This window comes from Schistosoma haematobium, chromosome 1 (assembly GCF_000699445.3).
Source record: "Schistosoma haematobium chromosome 1, whole genome shotgun sequence".
NCBI classification, from domain to species: Eukaryota; Metazoa; Platyhelminthes; class Trematoda; order Strigeidida; family Schistosomatidae; genus Schistosoma; species Schistosoma haematobium.
The window spans coordinates 10,292,912-10,306,821 of record NC_067196.1 but is presented as its reverse complement, the minus strand read 5'-3'; the positions used below and the strand labels follow the sequence as shown (position 1 = coordinate 10,306,821).

The window sequence follows — 13,910 nt, the reverse complement described above, 5'->3', positions numbered from 1 at the left end:
TAATGTTAAAAGCATCAAGTGCTCACTTTTGAGTACATATATATGTACATTACGTAACACGTGAATCAACCAATTTTTGCTGGTTTACTTTAATTCTAATAAATGCGCTAAAAAGATATCTTATTAAAGGTTTATTGAATAATAATTAAGCTAGTGAAGTAAAGGTATTAAAATAGATAACGATGATACCTCTATGATTTCATCTGTATAAGTTTTCAGTAAATTTATTATCAAAGATTTTTTAGGTGATGATTAATTTTTATGAAGCTATTTATGTCTACAAGAAAGATTGTGCAAGAAGTCTTTAGCGTGAATATGTTAACCTTTACATTATTGAGATTATGCAATGATACTTCTACAATACTAAAATCGGGAAATTGGTAATAATCTTTAAAAAGCTAATCAACTTCTTAAGACTACTAAATCTTAATAGTTTCTGTTACTTCTGTTGAGAAATATTTCTATTTATCGCACATCTCTTCTTATTAGCTGTGAAGTTGTTTCATAACCAATCAAGCTGTCATTTTAAGAGAATTATTCAAACTCATCTCATGTCGGCGGAAGTTATTTATTAGGTTTTTAGTGTTTAATAGGCATACGGCACCTAGGAATCAGTGAATGATACGGTAAACCAGCCAGAAGCAGCCAAATGAGAAGGCTGATCGATGACCTGAAGAACAAGTGCATCTCATTGGCTATAAAATGGAGTTATTTTTTAAGGGGTAAAGTGTTGTATATATATGAGTATTTGTCCATTTTATTCCTCAGTTCAATATGCTTTCTCGTTCACTCCTGTGTTCTCGCTCAAGTAGTCAGTTGAAGAGTTAGTGTGTAGCACGTCCTGTATCAGATTTCGGACACCCCTCGTTATGACAGTGAGTGCTGTGTGTAATAGTTTGGGCTTCATTATAGATTTCATCTCAAACATTTGGAATTACCCACAATCGTTTTCCATGTCGGATGAGAAACGTCATAAACCGTGATTCCAGAAACGGATACTGATACACAAACTTCTTATAATCGAGCTCCCAGCCGACTACTGAGTAAGAAGACTAGGAGTGAAGAATGAAGTTTACTGGACAAAGATGATTCGCATCCATAAGTACTTATATATATATGTAAACGTTAGAAAATGAAACCATTTCTTGACCAATCACATGAACTCATCATCAGGAGATTTTCGATTGGCACCACTTCGTGACCTCATTTGGCGACTTCCGAGTGGCCCATTGCATCAAGAAACTCAAGTTTATTGTAAGTCAGGGTTTGTAATAAAATATTTGAGGAAAATTAATATCGCCAATCATGCAGTACATACTCACTTAATTCAGGTAAAAGTACCGGGAAGCGTTCGACACCGCACACTGCAAATGTGTTACATAACTTCAGCTTTCATCCCTAATAAACCAACTTTCACCAGAATAATTATATTTTTGTACTAGCTTACCTAGTGATAAATAAACTTGTCTATCAATAAAAAGAAATGTCATAATCGAGTTTTTTGATGTATACTTAATTTGACTGTTAGAGAACATTGCGTGTGATTTACTAAATTGGTCAACTTGATGCATACATTGTGTGTATGTGTGTCATCTATTTTCTCCTCTGTTGTCAAGGTATCGCGTTCAACATAGATTCATAGATATATTTCTCTCTCTATCTCTTTCACTCTCATTCTCTCGTTATCTCACTCAGTCAAATATCTGCCATAATGTGTAATTACATTAATTACACTTATGAGACTTTCATTTTACGTCATTTGACTGATAGTTATTTTTGTTATATAAGTAAACTAGTTTCTTTTTATGGAAATAAATGTATACCAACAGCACATTGTTCTTGTTAATTTATGGCGTATTTTCGTCATCATTTTGGATAAGTTTATTAAATTTACACGTTAAAATTAAGAATGACAAAAATTACATCTGTTTACATATATATATATATACATACACATAAGTAGAATGCCCTTCAAAAATACCCTCAATTTTAATCTTTTTATTAATATCTTAAGCTAAATTATGTTTGATGGAGTAAGGCGAACTTTAGCTGTATTGCTATAGTGAATACTCATTTCGTCCAATTCGGGACTCGTCATCTCGATTTACCTACATCCTAGTGTTGCTGTTCATACCGTGACTCCAATCCCTCCCCCGAGTACCTTTTACTTTAAATATTCAACGCACTATCCACTAACCTATTAAGTCGAAATGACGACTAACTTGTACAATAGGTCTGCAAAGGTTTAGATTACCGCGTTGTTGATGTTCAGGGCACTCTGTTCTGCACTGCTAGCCACTATCCAAATATGCTAAGACTTATGATGAAAAAAATACCTAATATAAAGACAATTCACACAGGATGCACACATATTGCAACAAAGACCAATCAATTACAGTTTTCAATATCAATAATAAGAAATTACAAACTCTTACTAATGAGTGAAATATTGTTACGGTTTATATTTTAAGTCATGCCTTATTCTCATTATCATTTCATAGCTTTGACGTGCTCAACTTTTAATTTCACTGAGCTAATCACCAGTATCGTAAAACCTACCACATATGTGGATTAGTTCATGTAGTAGAAGAAGTACCAGTATCTGTGGTAGTAAGAAATGATAGTCATGGTTATGACAGTCATTTTTTTCTTTTTATCCCTTCCTTCCTCTCCACAACCAATCGTAAACTACGTTCAGTCTCTATATTCATGTGTATGATTGGAGAAGAGAGAATGAATTCGTGAAATGAAAAGTATAAGGCAAATACAGAATTTACGTGTGCCATCGCGATCAAGTCAGCTATGTTACCCAACTTCTCTAACCATAGGTTATAATAATCACACGGACCAAAATAAGGTAGTCTAAACCTATGAAGACAAGAATTCATGTCATCACAAACTAAAATCTTTGCTATAGAATTGATAGAAACCCAATGAGAACTGAAGAGATATTTGGTTTCTGGGTACAAAGTTTATGTAACCTTCATACAAAGATCAAATGCACTGCCTTCAAGTTTCAAGGTCTTTCCAACACTTTTAGACCAATGAGTTGAAACTCAATACTCTATATATATGGTAGGACTATCATCCAACAGCAGAATGTGGAACTTGGTGATATGGATTCGAACCCACAAGGGAGCATCAGTTCTCCCAAGATTACAGGAACACCTTACTGACGAATGGAAACTAGCGGTGAAACCTATGTTAATACAGGGTATCCTACTGAGTACTTTCAACCACCTAACTAGAAATTAGCAACATACTAGATTTTTCAAAATGACCCCTTATTTTCAGTATTATCAGTAGTCATATTAGGGATGAAGATAATAGTAAATGGAGATCAGCTTTTACTCGATTGATTTTTCTCTCCCATAAAATATTTCCGCATTATTTTCCCATGGTTATATGATTGTGTTGTTTTTTCCTCTCTTTATTCTTTCCTTCTCACAACTAATGGAAAACCGCATTCGGTAGCTATATTCACGTATATGTGATCTAGAAATTAGACAAGTTCACTCGGTGAACAAGTTATGACTACTACTAGTAGTAGTGGTTGTTGTTATTTTATTAACAGTCAGCATAGATAATCATAGTCATTATCATGCTATCTGCATTATTGGTGAGTTGTGTTTTCTCTTCTCCCTCTTCTCCTCCTCTTTAATTATAAAAAAAACGAGTAATTCCTTCATGTTCTTCTTCTCTTCCGCTTATTCTGAACGATGTATATTATTATTACTACCAATACTGCTACTAGCATGATTATTACTAATATATGTGAGCGTGTCTTGATTGTTTTGTTTAGTCGTCGGAGTTGTGATCATATTTCTTTCAAAACTTAGCCATATGTCCTATCTCTTTTATCCTACATTCGCCTCGCCTCACTTTGCCTTTCCCATATCCAAACATGTCCTCTTCATTATAGTTGTTGACTGGCTGACTATGTTTAAATATATATCTAATCAACGTGAAATCGTTACATAATGCTTACTTTGTTCTCTTTTTTTTTGGTTGAAAAACAAGATAACCCATTCTATGACTATCCTATATATATATATTTCTAAATTATTTTTAATTCAAATCAATCTTGTATAATTTATTTAGTCATCATTAGATGTATAACAACGTCAATATAAAGTATACTCAATTTATTGATTGCCTGCTGACTACTCATGAGATTCATTGTACATTCAAGTATAAATAGATAGATACCGTTTCGATTATGTTATCTTCTTTTTTTTTTTAATTATGATCAAAAACAATATGACTCATTCGTGAAAAAACATAATATTTTTTACGATGTTACTAGAATATGATATATTGATGATATGTTAGATGCTAGAAACAATCGGTAGAAGTACCCTATACTTATATCTTATACTTCACTGAACACTTATTATGATTAGCAAATTAATTTAGATGGGAGTATTAATACTCTTTGTTGAATTTGAACTTATCAGTAATCAGTATAGTTTTACTCCTCCTATATAATAATTTCATTAAACTTAAATATTTTAAAACTTTGTGTTTATTCTATTGTTTGATTTCATATCGTAAATTATTTCTAATATTATTTCCAAGAGTATTTGGAATATTAAGAATATTACTGGTTATTCACATAATTGAGATTTAGATTTTTTCAGTTCAACTAATATTTAAACTGATCATTCAATTGTATTTATTTGATTTGTAGGCGGTTGTAACTACCTGTTTAAAAGTTTCAATGTTGAAAAAAATTCATTAAATAACTAAACATGACATCTTATTTCTAATGTGTGTATACAAATGATGGTTTGACAGATAATTCTCATTTAAACACGAAGTTCAGCGAAGGGATCTCTTTTCAACGAATTTATTATCAAGCTGTACAATCGTATATATATGAAAAAAGTACTAATTCCGTGAGGAAATGTGAATAAAATTAACTAAGATGACATAATAGAAAGATTACAATACTAGATTACGTAATACGAATGATAACAATAGATTTAGTGAATATAAGCGCCGTAGCCAGTGCTCACTTTCAACTCGGATACGAGAACATATCCCAGCTTGGTTCTATAAATGTGAAAGGAAAGCAGTTAGGAGTTCTATACTTGAATACCTAATCGACTGTAACTATTCTACAGATCCACAATCTGATTTTAAGGTTGTTTATATGATTCGTTCAAATCTACCCAGATTTCTTCGTATCCAACCCTTAAAAATAGCCGAAGCTCTTACCATTTAGGATCTTAAACCAGAACTATGCGTACAAAAGAAGTACGTCTTATCGTTATCGTTACCTTGGTCTTAATTATTATTATTATTATTATTATTGCATTCCTCCTTTACTTATGTCTTATATTCTCATTATTTTATTCGTAAATGCTCATCATATCACCTTATTTATTTCTACACCCCTATGATCCTTAATTATTATAACAAAAATATTTTAATCATCTTATTATATCCACTAAATCTATTGTTATCATTCGTATTACGTAATCTAAGTATTATAATCTTCCTATTATGTCATCTTGGTTAATTGTGTTCCCATTTCCTCACGGAATTAGTACTTTTTTCATATATATACGATTGTACAGCTTGATAATAAATTCGTTGAAAAGAGATCCCTTCGCTGAACTTCGTGTTTTAAATGATGGTTCCTCGTTTTTTTTTTGTTTTTTCCAATTAATTCAGAATGAATTTTATTTTGCACTGATTAATCACTTCTGTTATAAGAATCTTGGTCACTAAAAATTAGAAAAAAAAATCTAAATTAATAGCCATTGTTAATTGACCTAACATGATCATTTTCATCAAACTATTGAATTCTGTATTCAGCTATTATTATTATTATTATTATTATTATTATTATTATTATTATGTTTTGGGATAACCCCTATAGCAATATCGAATTACAATCGATTGTAAGATTCTTCTCCTATTTCACTAGATATATACAGATTAGTGAAATTGAATGATGACTATTATACTGCCATACTTCAACAATAAACACTTGTACAATGTATGAAAAGGGAAGTCAGGATCTCAAATGAGTCAAATTTTTCAGTAGGATAGCTTTATTTATATAATGACAAATATGATCATCTTTAAGCATATGGCCGGTAAGATTTGAGGATACTTGCAGTTTGCTAGTATTCGATCACAGGTGTCTTCGAAACATTGCTCGTATATTCTGGGACCACCGAGTAAGTAATGCACTTGTTGGGAAATGGGTACTAAGTAAGTATTGCAAATCAATTGATGAAGTAGTGAAACTTCATCAGTTGAGATGGCTGGGACATATGTTACGTATGCCCGACCACCGACTGCCCCGACGTGTGACGTTTTATGGTGTAGGAGTAGGTTGGAAGAAAGCTGGGAGTGGTCAGATCAAAACATGGCAAAAATCCATGAAGTCACTGACAGGTGGAGTGAGCCATGTTGGTAGGTGTAGACTACCTTGTTGGGGACCGCGAGGCAAGAGCAACTGATGGTTAGAGACCTTGAATGACATGGCTGAAGGTTGTTTGCAATGGCGCAGGTGCATCCACTGTTTGTATTCTGCCAAATTCTAATCTTCTGAATTCTTCATGTCCCTTTCTCTTTTTCTCTTTCCAAATTTATTTCACTGTATTCTACTCCTTGAATAACATGTTCAAAGCCTAATGTTTCCGATTACTGCTTATACTTTTACTACGTCCACCATTATGGGATTTGAATCGACGATTGTATCTCTGTGTTAATGTTGTATGTCAACTTGGACTGATGTATGTACGTACGAAGTTCTACGTTACTGACTGACTGAAACACACAAAATAAAAAGTAATAACCTGAAAAGTGAGTGTAACCAGTCAGTTAATACCATGGGTCAGTCTGCTAGTATGAATTCGAATTACAGAATCAGGAATTTAGATTTGAGGTAATCAAAATTTAGAATGAAAGTCTTAATCTTTTGTGTGAAATTCAAATATCATGTATAACGAGCAGTAGAAACACATTTAAAATCATAATGTAGAAATATTTTTTGGAACCTTAGAATAAAAATGATAGCGTTAAACGTATCAGATGTCTAATTATTTCTCTTTAGATTGTATATAACAGGGAAATCAACATTATTTCTAAACTATAAGCTTAAACTCTTCATTCTGAAGCATACCTAAACCTGGTGAGATTATATTTTATGTAGGAGCTAATCAAGTAGTGTACCTTGTAGGTTTGAAAGAAATCCATCTTTTCCATATGAGTACAGAACAGTTTTAAATTATAGCCGATGTCAGTTTATGATGAAAACCCTAAGAACACTGTGGGACTGAATTATTTTGATTAGTTCTGAGTTATGTCACCATAAACTTATTCAACCACTCATCTAAGTTGTAACGCTCGAATCTCGACCAAATGTGTAGTTTGTTACTTCCAACATGTGATTAGACATTATTTAAGTGTAGTACCTAGTTCTAACACCAAATCGAGACTCATGTGATCATTACATTGTTTTACAATAATTTCGCTTCCAGAAGTTGAAACGAGGAACGCACTGTTACTGAGATCACGAATTGATCTACGTTATACAACCATTGAATATCATGAAGGAATAGACAGTTAATCCGTCCCACTATAAAACCACTCAGCAATGCACATCCACTACTTTACAGCAGATGGTCGAACTCAGGACCTCCGGCCTCGGACGTGAACCCTTAACCCTTAGACCATTGAGTCAGAACTCGAATTTTTACACGTTTAGGTTCAATCACTTCTCAAACAAAGTAGTTAACATTTCTGAGAATCGTGTTTTCTGTGTTCTCTATGTTTTCTTTCTAATAAAGATATATATCACCAGAAATAGAGAGAAAATTTCTACTTTTGTTATTTATTTCTTACAATCTCACAAACTCTTAAGGTCACCTCGTCTTCACTTGTAACTTCTACCTCATATATAAATGTATGTGTTTATGCGTGTGTGAAATATGTAGTAATATCTACGTGTAAATACCCATATCCTAATAATATTGAGTTTATATGTTTATCTCTATAAATTTCTATGGGAATTAATAATTGGATATGTTTAGTTTAATTAATGCAGTCATGTAGCATATGTAATAAGATATCATATTCTAGTGTGGGAGTAGAGTATGTGAGTTCTGCAATGACCAGAATTTTGTTATTGGTCACTATATTTTTTTAAGCCATTGTATTGTTCAATTAAATCTGGTACACTTGACCTGACTAGCCAGTAACTTTCTTAGGTGGTATTCATCAAAGTTTGAACTCAGTTGACGGTAATATATGGTAAGGTGGTTGTTGGGCACACTTGTTGAGAAGTTTCATGCTAGGATGAAATTAACGATCGGACGATCTTTAACGTTTAATTGTTTCTCCACTACTATTAATTCATGTCGATAATCAATTACAAATTGGAATAATCTATACAAAACCCAGTTCAACTGCTACTTGTTTAATGCCTCTGATTACCTCGCAGTAAGATGGTATATAGGCTAGAAATAACGAAATATTGAATGAACCACGCTATCAAGTTCACACATACTCAGTAGGACTTAGGAATTATCCGGCAATTATCTTACTACTTAATTTGAAAAAGCAATATGTCTATTTCACATTTAAATTTAATTGCTAGCAGCTTTTTACTTCCTTTTGTCTAAATGATGTGTCACTCTTAGTTTAATACTTTCGAGGTACAATTAATGCAAAATTACACTTGAAATAACTTGATACTTAATCTGTTATAAGTAGTACTGGAATCGGTAATAATTATTCTCATTTAACAACATAAATTACGATATCTACACACGTACCTAATGATAATGGGCGATGCAACCAATGTATAAACTATTACTATAACTAACAACTATGTATGTTAAAAGATTATGACGTCAGATGGAGACAGACCACACTACAAGGTCATATTGAATCAGTGTATGTAGTGGGCGTTAAAATTATGCAATTTGGTTGGCCACTTATCCAATAACCATCGTTGACATGACTAATATATTTCTCGTGGGCTTATTCAAATGACCCAGCAGTAATTGAAACAACTTTTGTGTTTTTCGCCTACGTTGATATTTCATATACTCAATAATTGTTTATTTTCATTCAGCATGTTCTCATAATTATAGGTAATTATAACGAGACCAATTTATGGTTTATACCAATGACAGATTGTGATGGTATAAGAAGTGATAGTTAGGTGGATAGGTGGATGGATAATTAATGGTTGGAAAGAGGAATAGAAGAAGGTTCTTAATAATATTGAATTTGAATTGATTCTAATGTCCAATACAAATCTACTACATTTCTATTTTGATTATAGTTTCGTAAAAATTAGGCGCACAAAGGATTTGTAGTCGGCATTGAGTATATTTGTAAAAAAATCTCATTGTTGGAGATTAGCTGGTTTCAATCTTTTACCTGACGCTGGTTCAGTCAGTGTACTTCATAACCTACTAGTTTCACAAATATAATGTATATCTAGTGTCTAGTTCTACTTTATTAATAATTTATTGAGTGCTCAATCTAGTTATTAATCAGTTTCGTGTTTTTATTCTTCAACTGCGAATAGCTTCTCAATATTGAGAGGTACACGATGAGTTCTACCGCCAAAATATGGCTTTGACATATTTTATCCATCTCTATCAAAATTAAGGTATTATGACCTTGAACTATTATAATTGAACAAGTAATATCAATAACCTAATCCTAACGCTTACTGAGCTACATAGAAATTCTCTATCCTTAAGCTCAAGAGCTAAGCAACGTGCCTTCTAGTTTAAAAATTCACTTGATTATACATGTGAATTCAGGGACCACAATTCATCTTAAATAAGAAATTACAACCTATCCCTAATAATACAATATTTGAACAACAGGTTTATAATTGTGATGAAAGAATGAATTTTCTGGGATAGAAAAGTATAAGATAATTTCAAAGCTTAATATCTAATGTCTCTACTTACTGATCACGATAATCATGTGGATCCCCATTCAGTTAGTCTGCATCTATCAAAACAGCTCATACCAACAGTTCATGACGTCACAAAATGATCCTATATATATAATAAACTACTGTGATTTTATTGTGCTTTTATGTTTTGTTGTTATATTTTTTACAGACTACTGGAGAAAATATTAATTGTGTTCAATCAGCACTTTGTTCCGATGGAATAACTTTGGATTCAAATGAAAACTTAAGACAAAAGCAACATCAACCACATAGTCGACATGAATCTCCAACTATACAAACACATACTGGCTATTTATCTTCTTCAATATCACCATCATCATCATCATCATCATCATCTACCTTGTGTTGTAAATCATCTCCTATCAAAGTCCAACAATCTCAAGTACCACTTTGTGTAACTGTTCAATCTCCTAATCGTACAAAACAAGAATATTCTTCATTTACGTATGATGTATACAATGATACAACACACTGAAATAAAAGTGGTGAAACAAAAAAAGAAAGCTATTCTTCAGTAATATTTCTTTTCACTCTGGTTACTCATACTATCACTACCGTCCTTTTCCCCGTTCTCATCCATCCTCCTTTAGTATGTAGTGGTACCCTATATGATTTTTGAATTTTTAATGTACAGTGAAAGCATTTCTGATTGAGTTTCTATTTCTTCGTTTATTGTTTTAATTCTGTGTTTTTAAACTATTCGTTGTTTTCTTTCTCTGGTTATTTGAGTGTGTATAGGCGTTCTGGATTCATTCGTCTTAACAATTTTACCTCATTATTTAATGGAACATTTTATAGCATTATTTGTACGAGCTACGTTTAATCTGATAACATAATGGTAAGGAAGAAAACAAGGCAGGAGCGAACGAGTGAAACCTTGTTAGCAACTTGGTTTATTTATCTGTTTTCATCATTCCTGTCAGTTTATTTATATAGATTATTGAAACAGTTATCATCATATGATATTATACAACACAGAGAAATTTCGTCGATCTGTTTGATGAACAATCCTCTCAGTTTTTGCCGTAACTGTGTGTGCTTTATCTCTTTTTATCCTGCCTATTTCAATAATATGATACTCGTCTATGTTGATGTCATCTTCATAGAACTGGTTTTATCATGGGATGCATATTTCTTTTTTATCAGATTGAAATAAAAGTGGAACAACGAGAGAACAGACCTATCTATTATTTACTGTACATTTGTTTATTTAACAACTTGAGTAATCCATTTACAGGTTGTACATTTGTTCTTTGTGTTGTATACCTTCACATAATTTCAAACTTTGTTTTATATGTACTCAAAATTAACCGGCACGTACTACTAAATATAGATGTATATGCATATATGTAATTTTAAACAACCAATGGGCTTTCAGATTTTTCTCAACACAATACAGCTGGTATAAGACAAATGTGATTGGTCGAAAGTTAGTAATTCTGTTAATTTGTGATTAGTTATATATAATATTTGTTATTTTGTATTGGTTATTTATTCTTCTCTAATGTGCATTCCAGTATAGTTTTGGTATTGCACTCATTCTCTTTATCTATCCATCTATTGCTGCTTTATTGCATTTGTGTTCTACACACAAAGTAAAATGTTATATGTACATGTATTTTGCATATTCATTTTCAATCACTTTTTATTCTGTACAGTTTTTCTCAATTATCTAATAATATTATTGATTGATTTTGTTGCTACAGTAACAGTACACCATACTTCACCGTACTATACTATACTATACTACACTACACTAATCTTACCTAATTTAATGTCCATTACTTTTGTCTATGCTTCTTTGTTTGTGCGTGCTCGTATCTCTTCTTAATTTCAGTAGATTCTTCTCAGTTTTGTGTATCTGTTTGCTTGTGTGTATGTGCGCACGTGTGTTTTTTGTTTGTCTGTTTGTGGTACGACAGGACAAACGAATTAAGTTTCCTTAAAATTTACACTTTAGCACATAAATCTTTTTCTACCAAAACGACTAGAAAAAAAGTATGTAAACATTATAATATTTTATTTGATATTGTTCATTATTTTCTCTATTCAATCTGTGAATTTGTTGACTGTTCTTTGTTTGTTGGTGTCTGTCTACTTTTATTGTGTGCTTTTGTTCAATTGTTGTCTGTTGTTTTGTTTTCTCTACAGTAAATCGACAGTTGTTTCCTTCCTTAATAGTTATCTTGTTTTGTAACTGTTATTACAATATTTTTATTGTTTTTTATTGTTATTCTTGTAAATATGTTATAAATTATTTTGCATATAGAAAAAAAATAAATTATTTGCATACAAATGACATATATACATACATTGCTGAAGCAAGTATTGTATTGGTTGATGACGTCATGTCCTATTCAAGTTGATCTTTGTTACTGAGTCACTTACCGTTTTTTTTGTATATATGTTGGAATAAATTCCTGATTAGAAGTAGGGGGGGGTGGAAAGCCATTATTTTGTGAAGTTAAACTGAATACCATAAGAAGAGATGTAAAACTCTTGATTGTGTTTCATAGGTTTTATCATAATATATATATAATTGAAGATGTTAAGTTGCAATTTCCCAAAACCTTCAGCTTTATTTTATTCTTTAATTCTGATCATTGTTTTATAAACAATATTGATGTGGGTAGACAAGCCGAATTCTGGTTGGCTAACTAAAGGTTAATTTCTGTCACCAGATCATTTTCATCCTACCGGACGATTGAATCATCACACACTCATATTAATGAATCGTATAAAAATGAATAATGTTATTTTCGTACTACAAACCTCCTATGATTTCAAACTTCAGTATGGCCACTTAATTAGATCACTAGTTCATTTTGTCCACTAATGATGAGTACTTTTACATCAACAATGCCGACAACTTTTGCTTTGTCGGTTGTACTAACACTGATTGTCTCATGTCACTTCTTTCTCCCTCTGGTATTCTCAGTCAGAACATGAGAAGAGTCAGTCGATTTATTTTGTTTATTTTATGACTTGATATTCACGTGGTCACAAGCGTCAACTTCATGATCACAACTCACTCCAAATAGGAAATCACAATCTGTACACAAATTGAGTAACAAGTACATAATTATGAACGGTAGAAGACGTATCATCAGTCAACTACATATAATTAGGGCAATATAAAAATATAATAAAACAATTATTTAGCAAATTAGGACTAAATGTAGTATAAGATAGTTCTAAAAATTCTTCCCTTTCCATTTACCTACATGTATTAACTTTTCTTTACCCTTCCACCTTCCTCGCCAGTTGGTAATCACGTTATATATATAGTATATTATGTTAACCAGACAACATATTATATATGTCATTCTTAGTCGCTCAGTTTAATCAAGTTCTGTTAAGCTGTAATAAGAACCACCATATAGTGATTGATAAAACCATTATTTTTATTGGCGTTACCGGTTGGCCTCTCAAATTAAGGAATAACTTTTTTTAGTTCGAACGGTTCTATTGCGGACACGATAAAGCCTTTTGAGATGCAACACGTTTCAATAATCACCCGCTAACACGAGTAGATCACTTGAAATGGTATGATTCAATATATATAGTAACGAAAGCTTGATTTTCAAGTGCACGGGAGAGTAGCAAATTAAAATTGATGGCAACCAACTAGTAAAGGGGAAAGATCATGAGAAAAACTAGAGTGAAAATGCATTCATGGCCATCATTCCTTGTAGGACTGTAGTATTATTCAACAAAACTGAGTAATTTGATTACACGATAATCAATATTGTATCATAGTTTTTTCATGTGTAGTGCCTTTTTCGCTTTTACTGCTACTGTTATTGTTTTGCGTTTCTTGGTTAGTTTCGTCTTGATACTCTTCTATCACTATGATTTAGTAAAAATTAACTAATTGAACTGATTGACATTAGTTTCAGATGGGTAATATGTTGTTTATCACTGACAACAGTTGTTTAGATTGAATGAC

The 13,910-nt window shown here is 32.0% G+C and overlaps 1 protein-coding gene across 1 annotated transcript in view; it reads left to right on the top strand.

Moving 5' to 3' along the window:
• The window catches only part of PDE3 (cGMP-specific 3',5'-cGMP phosphodiesterase 3), a 53,901-nt gene extending 41,618 nt beyond the window's left edge, over positions 1-12,283 (top strand). The window contains exon 9 of the mRNA XM_051209832.1: positions 10,110-12,283. Coding sequence (XP_051073115.1) covers positions 10,110-10,436 — 327 coding nt within the window. The 3' untranslated portion in view covers positions 10,437-12,283. The remainder of the gene's footprint in view (positions 1-10,109) is intronic.
• Positions 12,284-13,910: the final 1,627 nt, after the last annotated feature.